Source organism: Trachurus japonicus, chromosome 2 (genome assembly GCF_045865225.1).
Source record: "Trachurus japonicus isolate A0001 chromosome 2, Traja_1.0".
Lineage (NCBI taxonomy): Eukaryota > Metazoa > Chordata > Actinopteri > Carangiformes > Carangidae > Trachurus > Trachurus japonicus.
In genome coordinates this window covers 5,636,519-5,660,219 of record NC_140908.1, presented here as the reverse complement: position 1 = coordinate 5,660,219, position 23,701 = coordinate 5,636,519, and the positions used below count along the sequence as shown (strand labels likewise).

General features: G+C 40.2%; 2 protein-coding genes across 2 annotated transcripts; one reads left to right on the top strand and one right to left on the bottom strand.

Annotated features, from left to right (window-relative positions):
* Nucleotides 1–1,519: 1,519 nt before the first annotated feature.
* cfap221 (cilia and flagella associated protein 221) lies at nt 1,520–18,797 on the bottom strand. Its single transcript, XM_085797080.1, has 25 exons — nt 18,743–18,797; nt 17,861–18,038; nt 17,480–17,580; nt 16,510–16,596; nt 16,303–16,398; nt 15,955–16,055; nt 15,640–15,743; nt 14,451–14,610; nt 12,309–12,432; nt 11,954–12,071; nt 11,697–11,808; nt 11,249–11,336; nt 10,142–10,231; nt 9,549–9,644; nt 8,553–8,628; nt 8,168–8,259; nt 7,710–7,790; nt 7,079–7,186; nt 6,805–6,960; nt 6,626–6,711; nt 6,461–6,539; nt 6,117–6,217; nt 3,128–3,214; nt 2,896–3,003; nt 1,520–2,103 (listed from the first exon to the last, which is right to left on the bottom strand). The coding sequence occupies exons 2-25, from the start codon at nt 17,988–17,990 to the stop codon at nt 1,974–1,976; spliced, it is 2,511 nt and encodes an 836-aa protein (XP_085653206.1). The 5' UTR covers nt 17,991–18,038; nt 18,743–18,797; the 3' UTR covers nt 1,520–1,973.
* Nucleotides 18,798–18,977: 180 nt separating this feature from the next.
* sctr (secretin receptor) lies at nt 18,978–23,465 on the top strand. The gene is made up of 13 exons (XM_085797064.1): nt 18,978–19,404; nt 19,489–19,588; nt 20,013–20,126; nt 20,541–20,647; nt 20,981–21,090; nt 21,190–21,322; nt 21,424–21,577; nt 21,672–21,732; nt 21,812–21,881; nt 22,259–22,350; nt 22,624–22,762; nt 22,864–22,905; nt 22,989–23,465. The coding sequence occupies exons 1-13, from the start codon at nt 19,336–19,338 to the stop codon at nt 23,172–23,174; spliced, it is 1,377 nt and encodes a 458-aa protein (XP_085653190.1). The 5' UTR covers nt 18,978–19,335; the 3' UTR covers nt 23,175–23,465.
* The last annotated feature ends 236 nt before the right edge of the window (nt 23,466–23,701 follow it).

Genomic DNA, 23,701 nt, shown 5'->3' with positions numbered 1-23,701 from the left:
AAACCAAATTTATTGCTGCTTTTTGACAGAAGTTGCCCGGTTGCCAGTCAAAAGAATTTCATGGGGGGGGGGGGGTTGTAGTATCTCTGAGGGGCCATTACTCTGAGGCAAAGCCTACCAAGTCCGCAACACAATATCTCACCCAGGAAGTGTTAGGGAATAATTCGGTGAAATGTGTGAAGTGAAAAGCGAGGAAAGAGCGGTAACTGTGAGCCAGAGATGGGGAGTTTGTTCAAGGGAGAGAAGGATGGACAGAAGAAAATACGGATGGTGTTAAAAGTCGCAATCACGTCTGTGTTTCTGGTTATTGTTGGTTTTTCCCAGGAGCAGTTAATAGCAGCCGATGGAGAGCAGAGACAACCTCTATCTTACAAATGACCTCTCGCTTTGATTCTGTCCTCTGCTGGACGGTTTTTGAGGATGGATTGGCTTTTGTGGCGAACATGTCAACCGTGTGATTTTCTTGTCATGGTGCATCGCGGAAATTGAGCGAGACGAAGTGCAACTGTTCCTGTTTTTTTTTTTTTTTTTTACTGTTCCCTCTGAAAGTGTTATACCACATTTTTCCCAAGGATGGAGAGGAGAATAATGGACACTGTATTCGTAGGGTGAAAGCTTTGCTGTGACATAAAAGAAACCATGGTGGAAATGGAATAAAAGAGATGCTGACTGCTGGATGGATAAATTATACAAACTGGCTGTAATAGGAGAGCACTGCTGTACTGTATCCCCTCATTTCCTCTCGTGCTGTCCCTTCACACACATCAAACATACACTGTCTCTCTCTCTCTCTTTCACACACACATACACACAGTTACTATTATTACACTCTCTATTACTTATTAAATGTATATCACTGCTGTGGCTTTAATTAAAAATTAAGTTGTAGTAGCTGCCTGTTAAGCATATACACTGTCAAGCCTTAACCTGTACAAAGCAGGGAAAATGTAATTACATGAGCATGAATAAAACAGTAAATTCCTCAATGGGATTTCAGCTGCAGTGGAAATAAGGGCATTATCCTATATGATCCACCCTCTACTGTCACCTCAACGCACTCTAGTAGTGTTGCTGTAAGAAAAGTGCCCAAAAAAAGGGTACAAGAATGTCACTGTAGAGGGGAATTCAAATATACACTGTGCTATCACTGTATATTTCCAAAGTACAATGCAACACACACACACACACACACTCAAATGAAGGACAAATAAATGTGGAAAGCTGCTCTAATTGTGAAGCTCATAGAGTTGGAGCTCCCTCTAGGGGTGACATCGGACACGACACACATGTGCTGCACTGGGCTCCATCCCAGCGAGCTCACAGTCTGTCAGCTCTTCTGAAAACCAAATTCTAATCAGCAGCTTTCTCTTTACAACCACATGAATATGACCTTTTAAATGCGGAATAGATGTCACCGGGATGGACTTACAAATCAGCAAGCTCTTCACAGTAAATTCATTTAAACCCAAATTACAGTCCAATCGTGTTAAATTGTCACCAAAGGTCAAGTATGAGGCTGTTGTTTGCAAGACAATAAGGTTTAATAGTGATAATAAATGTAGTTACATGTTACTCCTATGACAATGTAAACTGTGAGCGGTATAAAAATGCAGAATTATCCTTTTTAATTAAATGCAGTTGTCAGTAATAAGATGTAGCCGGTTGGAATATACTGTAGCTGCATTTATGTATGGATCTGAGTGGGTGGAGGGATAACGAATTTCTATGCTTTGTAAGAGCACAGGCAGGGAGCTCACGAGTCATTTTGAGTGGGTGGGAGGAAGGTGTATAGGTGGGTATTTTACAGAAGTAGCAGGACAGATACTGTAGAGTCTCATGCAGGTAGATAGGGTAGTTACTGTATAGGGCTTGTCATGTCCTGCCAATGTATTTCCTCATGTCAGGATGTGTGCACACAGTCTGTTTGCAGGTTTTCATGTGTGTGCGAAGACTCGTGTTTGTGTGTGCATTGCCTATTCGCAGTCCTCTCCTGGTGAGGTTCCCCTGGTGGCTTTGAGTCGCTTCAGCCTGGCCATCACTCTTTTTCCCATCTGGTTGAATTCAGACCTGTAGGTCGCCTCCATCTGAATCTCCCCCTGGTGCCTGAGACAGAGAAGTTTAACGTTATCGATGGAAGAGGGGAAAAGATTCAGCACGAGGGAATGGAAAGATTGGTAGACTGGTAGACTAGAGCCTCCATTTAATACTGAGTGTACCAAGTTCCAGATTAAAGTAATCTACGTCACAGCTTGTAATAATTTGTTAAAATATGATAGCAGTATATCTCTACGAAAAGTTTTTAAATTATTACACAGTATTACAGTAGAGAAAAGAGAAAGGGTTGCTCCAATAACACAGAGTTGCTGTTACGATGTGTGTAATTGATGTCATTTGCTATAATTTACACCTTGATAATGTCACAACATTTATTGGAACGATAACAGTATCTGGTGCACTATGAATGGATAGGACAAGGATGCATTTTGAGTCTTCTCTGGAACTAAACAGGGCTGACACTTAATCCATAAAAACACAATCTTCATCAATGTCCATATGTATAATTAAAAGGAGTTAAAATCTTTCACAATTATATCAATTTGATGTGATTTTCTGTGTTGACAGCAATTAAAAAGTAGCTTCATATAGTTTGTTGCTGCTCCCTGGAGGTTTCCATTTGTTCATTTCATATTTTGTTAATTCAGAGGATTTTCCCTCTTATAACTAAACACCAATATCCGTAATGTGCGTGTATATCCACAAACATGAATCCTTTTCATTGCACGGCAAGTGTTTCATTCATGTAAGTAAGAATTCACTGTACTGTATATACTGTGATGTTGTTATTTTGGTCCAATCTGTGTCTTAGTAACATTGACGTCATGCAAGTAAACTTACCTGGCTGTCATTCCCATGGTGATGTTGCTGTTGGAGACCAGAGGTTCCCCTGACAGGAACTCTGCTCTGATCATCTCTGGTGTCAGGTGAACTCCTGAGCCTTCAGACCTGCCCACAGAGAAACATACATGATCTGAGCATCAGAGCAAGGATGTCACTTAACTCTGTCTTGGTGATAGAAAAGGCTTCTAACATGGCAGTCAATACCATCAATAGTGTGGTATGTACTTACGGTTTGTCCATTAGCGATGTCAAATCAAGGGCGGTGAGAGGAGGGGGTGCTGTGAGTGGAAGTATAGCTGTGTTGTAGTCAACAGACCTGCAGGACACACACACACACACACACACACACACACACACACACACACACACACACATTACATTTTTTCCCCCTGCAGAGACTAAACGACACAGAATCGAGATAATGGTCAGAGAGCTGCTCCGTTTTAGATGAAAGGACTGCTTATGGTTGTTTGAAATCTGAGTTTCAACAGAAATGATAAAATACTCCTGAGTGAAAGCTTGGACCACTTAGAGGCAAGGGAGGTATAAAACACTGACAGGAACAGCATTTTGGTGCTTCAAGTCAGAGTTTAACTTTTTACTTCTCAATTTATGGCTAGATGTGGCTAGACATATCCAGTAGTTCAAGAGCAACACCTTTACTCTTTTATTGTTTTGAAAATCAAATCTGTATTGTCATTATACAGAATGATATACAAAAAGTGAGGAAGGCACTCCCAAAATGTTGCTTCAAATTTGTTTTTGGTCTCTACCAGCACCCAGGAGACACATCTGTATCTTTAGTTGCTAAATGCTTCATTTCGTTCACAGGATGTTGCCCAATAGGTAGTGAAAGGAAGTTGATTTTTGGAGCATTTCTCTTAAATCAGCTGCTAGCTGTGAACAAAGAGCAGTGAGAGTCAAGTTATATGCTGGGCCACACAGCTAAACAATGAGCTAGAACACACACAGTCCTCTGTAAAACCGAGGGAAGCAGCAAATTCAAGTGATAGTTCTCTAATTCAAACTTTTGCAATAAAAAAAATGTATTCATGTTCACAGTCATCTGAATCAACAGGTTTGATTTGCATTTATGTGTACAATAGATAAACTCTGCACCCACAGTCCACAGAGTTGCTGTTGTAAAGTTTGTTACTGTAGTATGAGATCCAACAGAGCCCTTTTAATCATTCACACGTGTTGTATAAGGAAACCACATCTCTCTTTCTTCTGCTGCCACGTTGCTGTCAATTTTGTTCTTTATCTGCTATTACGATCAACCTGACATAAATCATACTGTTTGTGTGTGTGAGATAACACTGTGAACGTAACTGTGTTGTGGTTAGGTGCTGGGAAATTAATGAGAGTGAGCAGGGAGGCCGGGGGAAAGTCATCTCTTGCATGAAAAAACAAGAATATATCTTCAGTTATCCTGCAGATCAGTGGTGACAGGCATAAAGAGAATATTTTTGCCTTGCCAGGCATCTGATTATGTAAGATGAGAGGAGGTAAAGAGAGATGGGAGGTAGACAGTCAAGGTGAGGAGAGAGAGTTGTAGCAAAATAGTCCTCAAACCCACACATTCACATCATGTATATCATGTGAACAGAGGTTGCTCAAATTACTTGAGGATCTTGTCAAATAAAGACTTTAAATGGTTTCAGATCTCTCTGGGCTCATTGCATCATTAGCGCTGCAACTTTCACTTAGCTACTTAAACAGCCTTGAAACAAGAAATCCCATCATGCAAGATGAATTACAGTTTTCTGTGCATGAGGTTATTCTCTAGAAGAGTCAAGACACAGAGAGTGTGTTGAACACCTGAGCTGTAGTCAGTGTGGCAGGGTGTGTCGAGAAACATACAGCCACCACAAATGGAGCGGGACAGCCCCAAGCTGTGCTCACTAATACGCTACATCAAAATATCATAATTTATTCACTGTCCATTTAGGCTGAGGACTTAATGAATTAATCATTATTTCACAGTGTAAGTGGGGACAATGTGTGCGGGGCTCTTTGCCTCTTTATGACCACATGAGACTTTCCATTGAAGGAAGAGGCCGAGAGTGTACCCTGCTGCTGGATGAGGCAAAAATATAATTGAATTCAGCTCGATAGGGGGCTTCTATGATTTCTTACTTTTAAAATATATCCAATGTTTTAGAAGCAGAGATGTAAATTTAAAGAAAAAAAAAACTGCTAGAAAATGTGGTCACCACTTCAGTCCAAAACTACTGATATGAGCTCTTTGCATGACTATCAACTGGTCCTAAAACAGAAAACTAATCTCAGCACTCAGGGATGATTTTTAGGAATGTAATATTTTCGAGGCTACTTTGCAAGAGCAGAACTGATGAAGAACCCACTGTACAGTATTGTTTAAATATAAAAAGGAGCAGCTTATTTTCTAAATGGAAAAATGGAAATGGAATCAGAACCAACACTTGAAATCCAAAACGATTCCTGCTCTACGCTCAGCACTGAATGTACTCCACCTCTATGAATGTAAAATGAGTTCTGCTAGATATGTTACAAGTAGACCCTTTCAGATAATCTATACAACCTGGAAGTTGTGCGGACTTGACTTTTATATTATGTCTATTTTTGAAGACTGAAAGAAGTCATGTTTCTGTGAAACTGTATCTGAGAAACCCATGCTGTGTCCTCCTGGCAGTTTATCAGGGTGGGAGGGTAGAGAGGATGAATATTCACTGGTCTTACTCGAGGAGGGAGGACAGAGATGTATTTTATAAAAATTAATTAGGTCATTAGTTCAAATTCTTTGGCAGACTCTGCAGCAGAAGAGGAACAGCCACTCTCTACTCTGTAAACAAGTAATGTCAACATGTACGGTAGGTACATTGTGATCCCACATTGCACCAGTTGGAGCTACTCAGTGACTAACTTCCACATGAGGGTGCTTTGACATGGGAACCTCAGGGTGAATAAACCCTCTTGTTTGATCTCCGGGTGGCTGCTCCCAGTATGAAGTCATTCTCACTGCCTTGTTCGGTTAGGGAGAGCAGGAACTTACACAACTTTCTCTACACAGTGATGAAGTGTCAGTGAAAGTACAACTCCAACAACTAATGTCAAAGTAAAGTGACCACTAAAAAGTGGTCATTAAATAGAAATGCAGGTAGATGAAAGGCTATTCACTACATAGTTGACATTATAAACACTTTAAGGAGCACAAACTCATTTCAGATCTGACCTACCTGCGCAGGGTACAATCACTGGTGAGAGCAGGCTGGTCGGACAGAGAGTTTAAGGTAATCGCCTCAAAGTTCTTCCACATCATAACCCCTTTTATCACTTCCTGTTGTTGAGGGAAAAAAAGTTTTATCTGCATCGGAAGAAGAAGATCTAAAACAGGAGTCACATTGACTTTTACTGAAAGGGGTCACTGCTGAAAAATAACAGTGGTTATCAAACACTTCACTCAAGTAGGAAAATATTTCTTCCTATGTTTAAACAAAAATGATCAAAACTGGATCCAAGTGCCTAAAGGACAAGACTAAAAGCTTTTCCAAAGAAACTCACAAACTATAAAGTCACCAACCTTGCGGTCCAGAAACTTCTTCTGCGTGTGCAGCGCTGGTGCCCTCATGTCATGCACATTGCTCTCAGGGGCTGCGTACCTGCAGCCGAAAGCAGTGTTTTAGTGCAACTGTTTGATGCCCAAGAGAGATAAACGGACCATGTGACTGGAGGAGAGCTGTCTTACCTGGGCAGAGGGCAGAGGTGGAACTCCAGGTCACTCTCTAGGTATTTAGGAGTTGGTTTGTAAGCCTGCAGGCCCGGAGCTGGATTCTAAACCACAATATCACAAGATAACCATAGACACAATTCTATAATCTCCCACTGTGAAACACGACAACATATGTCACGAATGAGGAGCCTTACAAAGATTCTGAGCGGGTTTGCAGGAAAAGGTCCGAGCAGAGCTTCAGGGGGCGTGAAGCTGAGACCATCGGGGTCAGTGGCTTTTTCATTTTCATATTGCTGTTGCTTCTCTGCGTTGGCCTCCACTGTCGGGGGAGATTGGGCTCCAACCTCGTCCTGCAAAGGAACAATTAAGTGAAATTTTGATGGCCGATCAAGGCAGAAATTGAAAGGAGATGAGAATGATTAATGTGGAGGTTAACTATGTACAGTATGTTTGAGTGGAAGTGCATACCAGAGGTCCAGTGCGGAGTGGTCTGGCCAGAGTGGTGGGGATGTAAGAGCTAAACGCCTCCCAGGCTGACACAGGCTTGTAGCCCATAAGCTTATAGTGCTGAGGAACCTAGTGACCCAGCAGATACTATGGTTAGAATAGCTACAAAACATCAAAACAGACAAGTCAATGAAATGAGCTAAAGAAAAGAAAGCTTATTAAAAGCTCTTGTTCCACATCAAAAGGCTGCTAGGATTAATACATAATTATATATTACAATATTGTAATTACTTTTGTGTGGTCTAATGTTCCCCAAATTAGGGGTCGAACATCACCAGAGGGTCACAAAATAACTACAGCATAGGGAATCATAAGATGAAGGAGAGGAAGAAAAAACAATCTGAATCTGAAATGTGACATGGGGCCACAGGCACAAAGAACAACTTATTTTTAGTGAGACTTCTCAAGCAAAAGAGATTGGAAACCATTAGTTTATTCCCTAAAATGCATTGCATTTTATTATATAGCTCATCATATGCATTTACAACAGTGTATAGAGTATAATGTGGCTTATCCTATAGTGCATCCACTCAAGGTACAAGTAATGCACAAGTGTGATGCTCAGATGAGCATTTGCTGCAGAAATACCTACTTCCAGCTTGAAGAGAGGAACACGCATCGTCACAGTCACATCAATAGGATCCACAGGCACTGCCACCAAATTACTGTGAGCCTAGAAATATCAAGGAGACAAATGGCATTATTTGTTCAGTTGAACACCAAGACTGTTACTCTGCAGGGCATAGAAGGAATTGAAAGATTTTAATCAAAGTGCAGGAAAACTGAGCCTCTCTGTGATTCCACGGTTAGATCAAAGACGCCTTTCAGGGGGAATAATGAATGAAAATGGTTTCATCTGCAGGACAATGGCCAGCACTCAGTTTACAGTGGTTGCTTGTCTCCCACTTAGATAATTTAGGATTTAACAGAGAGATCAAACTCTTTTGCTGACAGGCTGCTGATTTCTTTCTTTGACAATAATGGGCAGCTAGACTTCAAACACGACTAACAAAATGTAATCTGCAGTAACTTTTACAATTTGCAACTCACCAGTGGGTCTTCTTCATCAGGGAAAATGGGAAAAGAAAATGGAAAGACTTTGTCCGGGGAGATCTTCATGTCACACATGTTCTTCTTTTCGCCTAAAGTGAAAATAAAAAATTTAAGATCAATATAAAAGATTTACTTTTGTATAGATTATTATTTGTTAAGGTCAGTAAAGAAATGTTCAGGATTCAGGAGTAAAACTAAATGTACAGAATACCATAAATAGCCCTGTTCCTGCAGCATGCATATATGTTCAAAGAACCTAATAATTAACCTGAGGGGATTTCGTTTCAATTTTACCTCAAGAAATAAATTCTATTAAGCATGATTTACTGACACAGCATAATGAGATTATTTCTGAATGAGGAGATCATAGGATAATCAAAACCTCTCTGTGCCAGGGGCAAGTTCCTCATCTTCTTCAAACACGCCAATCTCTGCTTCATGCGGCATCGGATCACAACCTGTGAGAGGGGAACAGCGTTCTCCTGCTTTATACAAGTTCAACCTTTCTTTATTCTATAATGGCTCACAAAGACCCACAGGCCATTCTCTACTACCTGCCTGAGTTCAGGTCAAGTGACAAAAGAAACCAAGCAAGTGGACAGTAATAAGTGCAGCCTAGCAACGGGTAATTACATTATAATAAAGGAAAATCAATTGTGGGTTCTCTGGCAAAATGGGGTTCAACATTTAGACTGGAGGGCCTTGGGAATGGTCGACCAACCCTCTACTTTGTGAAAGATCTGCTCCACTCTTTGACTCAAGATATAATACATCATAATATTGCCAGGTATGACAAGTACCGACAAAAGTATGATCTGAACTAAAATAAATATTCAAGGACATTATCGTCCCTACTGATTCTGTGACTGCTACAACCATGAAAAGGTTTTAAAAACTTTTAAAATTACAGGTTTTCTATCCATAAATAATTGACATAACAATGGAAGGATACATATTCATCTTTTTACTGGTGTTTTATATTTATAAAAAGAGTGTCAGCTTGAGTCAGCTGTCTTGAATGCACCGACACATGAATAACAACCTATTAGGTCAACGCAATGTTCAGAAATAGCACTAATACTTTGAGTTTCCACTGGGGAAAAGGGAAGCAGGCTCTTCATGTGGCTTTAAGAGGCCATGTGAGATTACTCTGCTTTTACTGGAATGCACTGCACCCAGGAAGCTCGACTGTACGGTGAAGAATGTTATACATTCAGTGTGAGGAGTTTACACACGGCTGGACTAAAGGGACACGGCTGCAGGGGCTGTAGCCGTCTCCTGAGGGAGAGAGGAAAGTGTGTATGTGCTGTGCATCTCAGTAAATGCTCATGCATGTGTGCATTACCTCAGTGACTATACAGTACATGAATGTGTATACCTCGCGTGCTGCCTGTTGGAACCGTCTGAAGGCTCTCTGTCTCAACTCCCAACGAAAACTGGGGTAAAACTGGAAGGACGGGGTTCCCTCTGAGGCCTGGGGGAGGTCAGAAACACATTTATGGCTGAATTTCATACACTCATTTGACATTGTTACATTGAGTTCATTTGACAAGAACCACTAAGTGGAATTTCATAAGGTCTGTAAAAAAAAAGTGAATATTAGATTGAATTCAATTGCGGAAAAGGGCTTGGAGCAACAGATTCATTTCATCCAATGTCTCTAAAACCAAGGTTTATTAAAAAAAATTAAAAAAAGATACCTGTGTAAGAAAATGTATCCGTCTGAATGACTATGACTTAGTGGAGCCTTATTCATAAATTCACCATGACAACATACTGACATGTTGCATCAACTGAACACTGTGCTTATTGCAACCAAGCTGCTCTACTTTCAGATATTTATTTGCAGAGATATAATGCTGTCTGAGACTTTACTGAGGGTGAAGAAACGCAAACAACCAGTCAATGCTTGTGCGAAGCAAAGTGAGTTAAATGTGAAGGTTCAAGTGTCAAGGTAAAGTAGAGATTTACCTGTCCGGCTTCACAAAGCACTCGTCTGGAGGAAAGTTTAGTTGGCCCAGCAGCAAAGTCTTCCTCTTCGCTTCCATCTCCCTGTTTTACCTACAACACAGTCAGTTAGCAGGGTCATTTTAATATTTCTTATGATATCAAGAGACATATTTGGGACAGATTTAAGACGGGGGACTGAAAAAAAGTAAGAATCTGCAGCCATGCTTGTGGCAGTACTGTATGAGGGAGTGCACAGTTGTTAAAGCTAAATGCTAACATCAGCAATAAGCATTCAGCAACAGTGCTAACAGATTGTAGGTGAATTTAACAGGCTGAAATCCTTTGGCTGAAGAGACAATGTTGTCTTTATCATGGGAAGTAATAATCTTGATGTCTTAATTCTGTGAATAAAGCAACAACAATCAGCCATGTGGAGCACAGTCCAATCTACCTATATTTGATAAAGAGACTGTGTGTGTGTGCAGACCTATTCACTCTTATGTAAACAGAGGAAGAAGGTTTATCAGCTGGCTTATTTAAGTTCTGGCCTGTAGTCAAGATTTCAAGATGACCCATACAAGAAGATAGTAGCTCTTCCTATCATAAAAACAGCGGAGTTGCCATAAAACACCAATGTAATGACGGAGATCACATCAGTGTGTGTGTGTGTGTGTGTGTGTGTGTGTGTGTGTGTGTCTGTTATAAACAGTGCAGGTGTGTAGGAGACGGGGGAGGAAGTCCTGTTAAGTGTCTGAGAGTTTTGTCAGCTATTCAAATAACTTTCTCTGGGGACACAAACACACACAGACTCATATTTCAAACCTGATGTGACTTTGGCTGAGTGTGCACATACCCCTCGGTGACTTGCAATTTAATCAATCCCAGATGCAGAGTGATTCATTTTAAATGGTGAAAATGGCAGTAAGGATCCAACAATGAAACAGCAGAATCAGCGGTGACAGTAAAAATTGTAGCCAACTTCTAACTAACTGACTGTTCAGATCCCTGGAGCCCCGCAATTATCCTTCTAAACTGAAATGAGACAAAGAATAATAATAGGACTGGAGGGAAAATGGTGGCATTTTTCTCAAGAGGCTCCACAGTGTCAGGGCTCTACGTATTTCTTACCATGTATTCATGCAGTGCAATCTCTCTCTCCTCCAGTTTCTGCCTCCTGGTTTGTTCTGACATTGGATCTTTCCCCAGGTCAACCTGCCTGAATGAGGGATATATATATGGATATGTCTTCAAAAAACATTTAATAAATATATACAGCATATTGTTCTGATGCTAAATGTCTGTTGGCATTCTATCAAATAGAACTAATTTAACATTTAGAACACGAAGCTTTCTGATAACTGTTTTAATTTGTGTTGTGATTTCCTTTCATAACCTCTTCAATTCTGCGTAAACCAAACAATGAGACTAAATGAGGCATGTTTCTTTTTCAGTGCATCCTCTCCTCCAACACTTTGTTTTCACCGATTAATTACATCAAGCTTGTTTGGAAGTTGAACTTGTCTCTGCTCTAAAAATCTACACGTGCTTTGAATTTTTAAATTGCATTTTATCCTACCAGCGAACATGGTTGGCTTGCTCCTCTTTTACATTTTGTTGAACCTTTTTTATGAAAAGCGCCTCCTTCATCTGCTTATTTTGCAGACCAGCCACACTGGGACAGGACATTGCTGAGGAGAAGGGGAGATAAGAGGTGAGAGGCAGGAAGCTTAATACAATGAAGCTCATTTATAACACACAGTTTAATAAGGTGACATGCATGTCACAAAAACTCAACTCAAACCTTAAAGAGTAAAACAGTAGAGTTGCAACTACCTTCCCTCAGGGCTTTAGAGCTGAGTTTACTGGTGTCTTTGATCAGCATCTTGGCAACGCCTGCAGGGGTAGAGACATCCACCGCTGACTTCAGTCCAGGCTGATCTTTCAACATCATCTAGAGGACAGGTACAGAAATGGAGGAGGAATGAAATAGAAATCAAACCACTGCAAGAAAAGAAGAGTGTTACATGTGCAGTGAAAGTATAGTTTTTATTATTACTAGTATTCTAACTGCTGAAAAGAAAATAATCACAAAAAGAAAACCAGGTATGTTATTCTCAAGTCCTTCATCAAAAATATCTCTGTGATTCATGCCAAAAAGCTAAAGCTAACATTTTGACAAATAGGCTACCTTTGATTTGTCAGCCTCCTTGGTTGATCTGTACTTGGTTTTAGCTCGAGGGGGCAATCGGGTGACATGTGAAGGTCCTCTGTATTCTTCAGGTGCTGCATGACCCGACTTCCTTTCCAGCTGACTATCATGCAGAGAAATAAATAAATAAAAGTAGGAATGATGGAGTAAAACTTGGTTCAAAAGAACTGCACACATGACTGAAGACCAAAGTAGATTCAACAGAAGTAAAATCCTGATTTTAAAGCAAACAACTTAAATTTTTTCAATGTATTTAGGCTACAAACTTGTTACTTGTAGAAAGATCTGAATGGGATGGAAAAATTAAAATGAAAAACAATAAATGAAACAGGTTAGTGAGTTATAAGAACAAGGGAAACAGGTGAAATAGCTAGCTAGATAGCTGAATAGCCTGTATCTACATCATATACGTCAGGCAGGCAACACTTGCACATATCTCATCTTTTATTTGGTTCCACTGAGAGGAACAACAAACAGAATGTTTTATATGCTAAACATCCATCGAGTGGCATATCAATCTTGATATCACTGCACCAGCCACCGAGCTATTTTCATGAATTATTAACTTTTGGCCGAGATAACACCAAGACAGTGCAGTGGATGGAGCTACTGCTGCGTGATGGATAGCACCCTCTTTCTCATGGGAACAGAATTAAACATTATACTCGCTGAAAGAAAAAAACAACAAATGGGAACTTCTAATCAGCACACAAGGCCGTTTTCTCTGAGTCCAGTCAGTAGCATGTTTTTTAGTCCAGGCGTTTGCTCATACAACATGAGAGCTGGAATTACTGAACAGCAGAGGAGAAGGGAGAGATTTCACTTCCTTATCCCATTCAGATACAGTATGTAAGATTTCTGTTGCTCATGAAAACTAGGTGAAGCATCACAAAGAGGTAGAACATTAGATATACAGTGTGTTAGTATGGTGCTGCACCTCCAGGAGCTTCTTCTCATAGATATTTTGGTCTCATTTGGTGTTTTGATGGCGTTGGAGAGGACTGTTTAACGTGATTGTCCAAATCCTCACATAAAAACTCAACTGGGTCAAATTCTGAAGACTGCGAAGGCCATAACATATGTTTCACATGATTTTCATTATTATCAAACCATTCAGTGACCCCTCGAGCCCTATGGATGTGAAAGAGACGACACCTATAGAGATAAAAAGATTTCATCATTGGATCAAGGCTAACAGGGCCCCCAGGCCCCCTCGCTATAGGACTCAAGCACCCAAGGCCTGTACTGTTCTCCTGGTGCACTCACCAACTCACTGATGAGAGCGTGGTGAAGAATGACTCATCTGAGCTCTGCACTTCTCCCCACACCTCTGTAGAGCAGCACCCCTGGTTTTGCACCACTACACTCACACGTGCATTCATTGTTGTAATGAGGGGTTTAAGCAACGCAGACCTACGATGATATCCCTCCCTATGTAATTGTCATTGGACCATTCTTGCTTCCTATAGATCTAAATGCAGATGTCACTCAAGCCACTGTTCCTATTGAAACACAGCAGTGGAGCTGTGTCTTTGTGACTGAAGCCATAAAAGCGCCAACAATCAAACCTCTTTCAGACTCTCATAGAGCTTCTCCTCTTTCCATCTTGACAGAAAATTAGACTGAACTGAGCCTACTCAGCTTTTTTTTCACCTGTCACAGAGCATGATTGGATGTTAATTGCTTAATTATACCGTGCAGTGCACCTGTGTGGAAGCAGCTGCATTCATTATGTTTCTCTACTCATTTATTCAGGTGCTTCCTTTAATATGTCATCCACCTGAACACATTTAGTCTGGAGTCAAATTTGAGAAAGTGAGTTCAGACTTTTGGAGTCAGTATATATACTCATGTATTTATATGGAATCCATCACAGTGTGTCTATAAAACCTGTCATGAAGTGAGTTAAAAGCTTCACTTAGGGTGTGAGATAGCACAGTAAGATAAGCATGATAAGGACAAGATAGAAAGATAAATAAAACACCTCCCCTTAAACAAACAGCTGTGTGAGATAGCTGTACCTGACACCTGTGTATCTGCATGGAGAATCTATCTTTGAATTCACATGTTTTTGACCACTGGTAGATTTTTTTCAACTGAATAATCGGTTGCTCTAATTACCTTTGTGCTTGGTGAGGGGCAGAGCTCCCGGTGATGGTGCACAGGTAGGGTTTGGTGTTGAACTGTGAGACCACCAGCTGGATGGTGACGTGAGACGTCTCATACTGGAGAGGAGTGAACGTCACTGTGAGCTTCACTTCACCATTGGCTGGTATCACTCCTGGAAGTGCAAAGAGAAAACAATAGAAATGAATGGGTGTGTGTATTTGTCTTGTGCAGTTTAGCGATTCCCTATGAGTGCTATGTTTGCACAACATGGGGGCATGGGAGCTACGATTGGCTGCATGCACCGTACACACGTCACCCCAACCTAAGTGAGCTGTTACACCTGAAACTAGTTAGCATGCACCCAGAACTTCAAATAGTTAGATGAAGTACTGGATGGCTGAAATAGTTTACTGAGAATAAAAGATAAATCAATGAACGAAACAGCTACAAGTTAGAAAAGTTTGAGATTTTTAGCTAATTATTAAACTCCTAAAATACTGGATAAAAAGTACAATCATTAAAACACTGAGCCTCTGCCAGTCCAAGTGGTTGTAGCAGAAAAGTAAACTTGACTAAACCAACCTAAAGATTAACAATAAGCCACTGTTATGTCAGTAAAAGTGATACATTTGAAACATTCAGTGTGCCTTCGGGGTGTTTTGGGCTCATCTAATAGGGATGATAGGAGTTTGAATTAATGACTGGCTACACATAAACGACAAATGACCTTAAAAATGACTAATGAGAATGATATTTACCACTACAGAAAAGAGCATGCAGAATTACAACTGTGCAACTGAGCTGTAGCTGCTCTTGTGCTGTCAGCTGCAGATGCTGTAACATGGTATGTAGACAGGAAAAGAAAAACATATCCAAAAGAAGAAACTCATTTGTATCTCTTCTCCTCATTCAAACTTTGTACCGAGTTAGAGCTGCAGCAGTAATTCAGATCCCAAGTGCCTTTTTCCGCTACATGTTATGATGCTTCCCAGATCATGAATACTGCTTAATGTCAGTGTGTGGAACCTGGAGGCATCCTTCATGTTCTGTAGTGACTTGTTTAATACACAAAACATAGATGTACTGTACAGGATATTGAGAAAACACAGCTCATCTGCTCTATAAATAGGATGTGTGTTTTACCTGGTAGTCTAAAATAGCATTATCAATGGAAAAACGCATGCATTTCACGTGTCCCTACCTGTGAGTGGATGGACGGTAAATGCCTCATGGGGCTGAATAACGTACACCTGGAACTCAAAGTCAATGGGACAGCTGCATCTCAGAGGAATAACATGGTTTACACTAGAGACAGGTCAGGGGAGAAAAAAAAAGATGAGATTTTTTTTTAATGATTTGACACCATCGGGTGAATGGAAGCATGGTTGGTTGTATAGAAAAATACAAAGAGACAGGAAACCCCTCGGGCAGATAGGAGGTCAAAACAAAGCCTGCCATGGATCTCAACACACAGTGTATAGTATTCATGCACACACACACACACACACACACACACCTTTGTCCAAGTGGTACGGCTGGGAGGTCGATGTGAGGGGGGATGTGCAGGTCATCGATGACAGGGTAAGCATGAACTGGAATTAACAGGTTCTCTTCCCCCTTAGGAAGGTTGCAGGCGGGTTGAGTGAACAGAGTGGAGAGAGAAGAGAAGAGATGGAGGGTGAAAGAAACACACAGATAAAAGAGGTCTGACAGTAAACATAGGGAAGTATCATCAAAAGAGATAACTTATCATTCCTATTTGACTGTATGCTGTGTCTTTCTAGACACTGAATGTCAATGTGTTCTATGTCCTTTGAGAATCATGTGTGATTACCACAGCGACCACAGAAGCAGTGATGCTGACCTTGCAGTGAACCCGTATGCAGTCATAGAAGTAACGCCACTCATCGGGACAGAATCGGACCTTGAGTGCGTAGGCGAGGCCGGGGATGAGTCGATACTTGAGAGAAAACACACAGAACAAGATGGAATCAGCCCTAATTGCACTAGTACTGGACAAGCAGAATCATAATTTTATATTCAGGCCAACAATTTTTAATGAAAAAAATACCTTTTTGGTGTAAGTTGTTTGGAAGTGCTTGGTTTGGGTAGGAATAATATGAATATTCATTACTTCAGATGAGCTGTTGATTAGTTTCTGTGGGAGAGGAAGAGAGCAGAGATGAGGATATGTCATTTCCATCCAATCATACACACTTGAGAAAACCATTTCCATATTCCTGGTGGTTTCATCCAGCCTACAGTGACTCATCACACATATGGAGGGTGAAATTAGTGCCCATTCAATTAAATCAAATATGTCCACAACAGAAAACAAGTGAGAGGAAGTTATGATAGGGCAGGACAGGGTGAGATATTAATACTTTATTTTTCAAAGTACTACAAACTCTATGTGTTTTTGCTCGGTACATAAAGTTTCCTGCATGACAGAATAAAAACATAATTTACTCACAATATCAGTTTTCAGTGTCCTGCATTCTGTCACAATAGACTTTGATCAACTTGACAGCATGCATATGACTCCACTGAGAATGCAGTATAGCAATAATACACCTTGAAAAGGACTCTTGACACAATGATACAGCAAACCATGATGAACAAACACACAGTTTTGGACACCGACCATGTATCAAGGTAATCATCGGGTTTGTGGATAACAATATAACACCAGGATTCATCAGTGTGTGAAAACTTAATCTGGTAAGTGGACGAATTGGCTTACTCTGCATATAACTTCTGTTTGTCCTGTACTTAATGGACTTTCTGTTTTATACTGTGTAGTTTTACACTTATTGCTTTGTCTATGGTTTTCCTCTACTTGCATTTCACACTAAAGGGGAATTAATTGTCACACCTAATAAAGGACCAACAAATAAAGCTTACTAGCACTATAATATTCATTCAAAAAATATCTTAGCTATCAGTAAATTAGCTGTCTAATGTACCCTGTGAAAGGGAAATTAAAATGACTAATTGTAAAAACTTCAAGGATATTAAAACCTCAGCAGTATTCTCCTTACCAGAATTTTTAGGTAATCCTTCCCAAGCTCAAACCCACTGAAGTGAAGCTCTGGGGGCTCAGCTTGGATCAGGCTGTTGCTTTTCAGTTTGGCATAGATTTCTATAAGGAGAGCAAGAAAAAAACAAATCACTGAAGCTTAATAAGCTTGGGTATAATAGAAAACTGACTGGTTGCAGAACTACTCACATATTCTGACAGGTTATCAATACAGAATAGAGAAAAATTGAAATATGAATCACATTTTGAGGGGTACAACATAACACAAAGGTACATGCAACCCAAAATAAGCAGCATTGTATCCAAGTGCCAGATGTTGCCATGATGAGGTTTAATATTCAGTGGTGGCAGTGAGTGAGAAAATAGTTGTATCAGTATGTACTTGACTCTAGAAGATGGTTGGGGATGTTGCCTCTGCTCCTGCTCTCCTCCACCAGCTGACTAAGAGGCAGAGGAGTCCCCCTCCTCAGGGGCTCTGAGAGTATCTGCGGGGCAGAGAGGGCCACCTCCATCCCGGCTACAGGGTCAGCTCTGGCGTCTCATGTGGGAATGAAAGACTGCTGGAGGACAGCGAAGGAGTGTGTTAGGAAATATCATATTGGTAAAACTATGAATATTTTATAAAATATGGACTGACAGCACATAACCCCGTGATTTAACTTGGATACATTTTTAATTAACCGTCATAATGTTGAAATGCAGTTCAGGGAAGTGTCCTTCCACCATTGCATTATTTGCCCATTGTAATAACAATAAATAATAACAATAAATACAATATTTACAGAGAGAGAGAGAGAGAGAGAGAGAGAGAGAGAGAGAGAGAGAGAGAGAGAGAGAGAGAGAAACAAACAAAAAACACTTGAAAGCCCCGACGAGAAAGCGAATGACGCAGATAACATTAGCTACCTAGTTAGCTAAATTGCATTATTTGTGTTGCCTGTAATATTAATAAATAATAATAATAAATGCAATATTCTCTCTCTCTCTCTCTCTCTCTCTCTCACACACACACACACACACAGTTATATAACGTTACAAACACCTGAAAGCGAATGACGCAGATAAAATTAGCTACCTAGTTAGCTAAATTAAATTGCTTAAATGTGTGTCAACCTAAATTGAAGCAAAGCAGAGTTTTCAAAAGCTTCTACTTGTTTCTACTTTTGAGAAGTGCAACTTCATAACTTACGTTTGTTTTAGAAATTCGACACCTTTTTGTCATTTATGGGGGAAAAAACAGCCATATTACGTTTTAACTTCGTACCAGAGGTTAGCGTTTAGGTTTAGCCACGTTCTTCCACTGTTGACATGAGACCCCACTGTCAAACACTGTCGTTGCCATAGTGACAGTGGTGCACTGAAGAGGCGGGACACACAGAGCTGTGGGCGATACGATTGGTCGGCAGCAGGTTCCATTAAACTACGTCAAGAACCCAAATTATGACCAGAAACTGACCTTTTCACCTTCAAAATAAAAGCCTACAGTATAAACATACAGCGATTTGTATTGATTGATGATTGTTTGAATATTGATATATCCTCTAAACAGATTGTATATCGTAACACTTTATTTACTATGATCATTTACCAAATATTCTTCATATTTTCACACTGATGCACCATATTTTATAAACGTAGTTGCTTTATTCTGAAAGTGACGACAGGACGCCTCAATTTAAATTATAGCTGCCTTGATAAAACGGCTTATCAGATCGACCTGAAGAATATTGTGCATAGTTATCGACACTCTGGGGAGGCCTATGTTTGATTTTCAGACCTCATATATCTGGTACATGGCAGGATGCTCGCTTTTCATTCTAATCAGATATGCGTCTTGATGTTTAAGTGCCTTGCTTGATGGAAAAAAGGAACCTGTTGGACACCATGAGAAAAGTTGGACTTATTGGAGTATTGCTGCTACCACAGGTGAGACAAAAGATGCATCTTAAGTTTAATCTATACATTAATATATATGATATTCAGTGCATGTATACCTGTGTTTTATTATAGATAAAATCATCACCAGGATGCCATCCTCATGTTAATCTTGTGAAAGAAGAGGAAATGTGCATTAAAGATGTGGTACTTTTTAAATCACAAAAAACAACAGGTAAATACCAAATACTGTGTACATTTGATTGGCTGTCTGATTCATTGTTAAAATATACAAAAAGAGATGGATTACTGCTTCCTGGAAAAGTCCCATTGAGAAAAATGTGGATCCCTGAAATGAATGAAGTCTTTGCACAATACAGATATTAGATGCAGAGTTTTACTGACACCTAGTGGACATATGACATAATGCAGCCAGAAGGCAGCAGGCACAAAACGCTTATAAACAGGATGGCTTTTATTGTGAAGGATCCAGATTATTCCATGTATAGTGGTTTTGGTGTACAGTATATTTGAATTTAAGACCATGGCAGGACAAGAGTCATATTTTATTTTTGGCTTAGTTTATAATGTGCCTACATCTTTACAGCCAACAAATTAATATCAAAACCAAACCTGTAATTTCTGTTCCATCCATTCAGAAAACAATGTCAGTGTACATTGTAAGGGAATGTGGGATGATTTGAACTGCTGGCCACCTGCTTCCCTTGGAGAAACAGTCTCTCAACCATGCCCAGAGTTCTTCAGTTCAGACGGTGAGCGACCACACACACAGTCATGGAGAGGCACATTTACAAACACCCATTAACGCACACTAGATTGCACTGGTTAATTATTTGCCAGGAAACTCTTTTGTTTTCGTAGGGAACTGAGACAGCTTCTGCCTCTTAGTTGTCACTGTCCAAACATTTAGTCATAAAGTGCATGTGTACATAGAGATGCTGGGTAACACGTTTTGAGTGCTAAATTTACATTGTTAAATGATGATGACAGATTTCATCATAATTTATTTGAAGAACCACAGATTTATTTGAGCACCTGAAGAGGGAAAGTGTTTTTTCAGCTGTTCCACTGTCAAATATAATAGAAATAATGAACAATATATGCAATATAATATAGATCTTCTAGGTTTTAAAATGTAAAACTGTGATTTTATTGCTAATTTCCAGGAAAAGTGCATCGTAACTGCACTGCCAATGGCTGGACAGACCTACTGGTTCCACATGAAGATGCATGTGGCTACAGTTTTAATGAGACGTTCCACTTTCTTGGAGAGGTGGGTGTCATCTAATATACAACATGTTGATTTTATCCATATAGATAATTAAATATGACACAATATGAATTGACTCAGTTGTGCAGTAACATCTGAGAGAATGCTGTGTCTTCCTACTTTATGTACTGCACTATCTTCAGGCTAAATTTTACACTTATCTGCTACACTTTGCAAATCCTGAATCATGCATACAGTAGTAAATGGCAGGTCACTTTAAGCGTCTTCTCAGGTCCCTGCACACTGGTTGTTTTAGACGGTTGGCGTGGTGTTAGATGTGCTGTCAAATCACTCTGCTCTGAAAGCGATTAGCATTGTTCCCGTTCATTTGCTCAGTCCCCAGACTCCCATTTGTACTTCTCCCACGTGAAGACCATGTACACAGCTGGGTACACACTCTCTCTCATCTCCCTCACCATTGCCATCACCATATTCTCTCTGTTTAGGTAAGAAACTTTACACCTACAGTATTTAATGAATCTAAATGTGCGATCATCTTTGAACCTTTCGTCTTAAAGTGTGTGTGTGTATTAATATTTCCTCAGGAAGCTACACTGCACCAGGAACTACATCCACATCCAGCTGTTCATCTCCTTCATCCTCAGAGCCATCTTCATCTTCATCAGAGACTCTCTGCTGTTTACTAACGAAGAGCTCTACCACTGTGACTACTACCCAGTATGAGCAGTTTTGATCATTCTTGGTGCTGAAGGTTTGTATTTTAATTGCATTCAACCAGACACAAGACACTAACTCACCTTATTCTTCTTTGACGACAGGTGGCATGTAAGGTTGTCTTGATGTTTTCCAACTACTCCATCCTGGCCAACTACAGCTGGCTGCTGGTGGAGGGTCACTTCCTGTTTACGCTGGTGAGCCGCTCCTTCTTCTCCTTGAAGAAACACCTGGCCTGGTACATCGTCCTGAGCTGGGGTAGGAGGGACACCTGCTGACAAAAAAAAAACAAATGCACCACATTTAAAAATAAAATGTTATGGATTTAACCGAGATTTACTTCATCACACAGGTTTACCACTGTGTGTTATTGTCTCCTGGGGTTGTGCCAAGTATTTTTACGAAGATGAAGGGTAAGGACAGTCACACAGATCAGTCTCACTCAGTCATTTGAAGATGATTTTACAGTCATTTCTTATCTCTTTGCCAAAGCTGTTGGGAAACCAGGAACCATGAATGGATTTGGTGGATACTTCGAGTGCCAGTTCTTCTAACTATATCTGTGAGAAGTGTTTTCTTGTAAAATACACCTTTTCATCTTCTACTTTATGTCCTTTTTTTTAGTTAATGTTAGTAGAACTGAACTGGTATCTTTCTTTTATTTTTTACCTTTTGGTCTTTAAATTAACAGCAGCAACAATATTTGACCCATGACAATACAAACAGAAGGAGGTTTGATACCAGACTATAACCCAAACAATATAACAACAATATTAGAGAGGAAATGAGAACAGCACAGAAATTAATATTAAGACTAGCTTCACATGTTTCTGTGTATGTTGGTGTGGACGGGTGTTTGTATGAGAACATCAATGAATGTATAAAACATTGCATTATGCATTTTATAACAAGTGTGTTCATTTGTTTCAATCATTTCAGATGAATCTCATCTTTTTCTTGGGGATCTTGAGGATACTGGTGAGCAAACTGAGAATGCCAGTGGCACAGAGGAATGAGTTCAGCCAGTACAAGTGAGTACTAGTGACCAAACAGTGGTACTGTCACTGTCGTATTTTTTCATCTAATATGTAAAGTTGAGGCCAGGTTGTTCCCATGCGTAAGGAATTTTATATTTTTAAACAAGTTAATTTGACAGTTACACTATGTCATACTGCCTTTTTGACAGTCTACTGTTTTAATATAAATGTTGATGGTTTCCTGTAGAGAATGATGAGGAGTTTGCAGACAGTGGGTACATGATTATTCTTCCATTATTTCATTATGTCTTTTTCTTCTTCCACCAGGCGGCTGATCAAATCAACATTTTTTCTGGTGGCTCTGTTTGGTCTGCACTACATCCTGTTTGTTTTCTTACCTGTTGAGGTCAGCAGCACAGTGTTTAAGATATGGACCTTTGCAGAGCTCGCTCTGTCATCCACACAGGTAAGAAATCTGTATGTATGAGAGAGTTAAAGCTTCCAATGAAGTAAGAATCATGATAAATACTGTACAACTAGTGACTTTTCTCTTTTCACATCTTTTAGGGTTTTGTGGTCGCTGTGCTTTATTGCTTCATGAATGGAGAGGTAAGAACTGGTTTGCTTTTTTATTACTATTATTTTAAATACCGGTAAAATGAGGGTTTTGATTGAACAACTGCTTCTTCCAGGTGCAGCATGAGATTCACAGGAGGTGGAGGAGGTGGAGGCTCACTCAGCACCTGCCCAGTCGGCGCCGGCAGCATCACAGCTCCATCAGCAACAGTGGGACTCCACAGACACAGGTCTCCCTGCTGCTGTGCTCTCCGGGCGGCACCGCAACCGCGGGGCTGCCTGTCGATACCGTGGAGATGTGACTCAAGTTGTGATCGGCTTGTTTTCCTTCACTTCTCATCAATACACAATGGATCTTGGATTAGTGCAGAAAGTCAAATTTATTTAAACGCCACAGTTTGTTTGTTTTTGTTTCGATTAACACATGTTCTGTTTCACTGACCTTTGGCCTGAGTCAATTATCAGAAATGAATCTCGCAGTTGCAAGCTAAACCGTCTCTGCAGACAGTTACCACTCAGGTGGCACTGTTATGTATTATTGAGGGTTTGTCATTGTTTTTGGTTGATGTATAATAAAGTAACATTTGCATACAATCCTTCTGTCTAATGATCTTCTTTGCCTCCAGTTTGTACCAACCAGAGGACTCAGTCTGACTTTACAAGATGAGTAAACCAGTTGTGAAACAGAAAACTGCTGCAAATCCCCAGCAAGCAAGTAAAACCTGATTCTGACCAACCCTGATTTGCACTCTTGATGAGAGGACAGTCTTGTCATATCAGTTATCAGCTCATGGAGCCTCTATGTACGAGGCCAGTTCTCCAGCCTGCA

Excerpts from the sequence above, each read along its gene's own strand:
- cfap221 (XM_085797080.1), bottom strand. The coding sequence starts at position 17,990 with ATGGAGGTGGCCCTCTCTGCCCCGCAGATACTCTCAGAGCCCCTGAGG. Across the intron at positions 6,540-6,625 it reads CACCTCTGCCCTCTGCCCAG|GTACGCAGCCCCTGAGAGCA; the intron begins GTAAGACAGCTC and ends TTTCGGCTGCAG. Across the intron at positions 2,104-2,895 it reads ACCATGGGAATGACAGCCAG|GCACCAGGGGGAGATTCAGA; the intron begins GTAAGTTTACTT and ends TCTCTGTCTCAG.
- sctr (XM_085797064.1), top strand. The coding sequence starts at position 19,336 with ATGGAAAAAAGGAACCTGTTGGACACCATGAGAAAAGTTGGACTTATT. Across the intron at positions 19,589-20,012 it reads TAAATCACAAAAAACAACAG|AAAACAATGTCAGTGTACAT; the intron begins GTAAATACCAAA and ends CCATCCATTCAG. Across the intron at positions 22,763-22,863 it reads TCGCTCTGTCATCCACACAG|GGTTTTGTGGTCGCTGTGCT; the intron begins GTAAGAAATCTG and ends CACATCTTTTAG.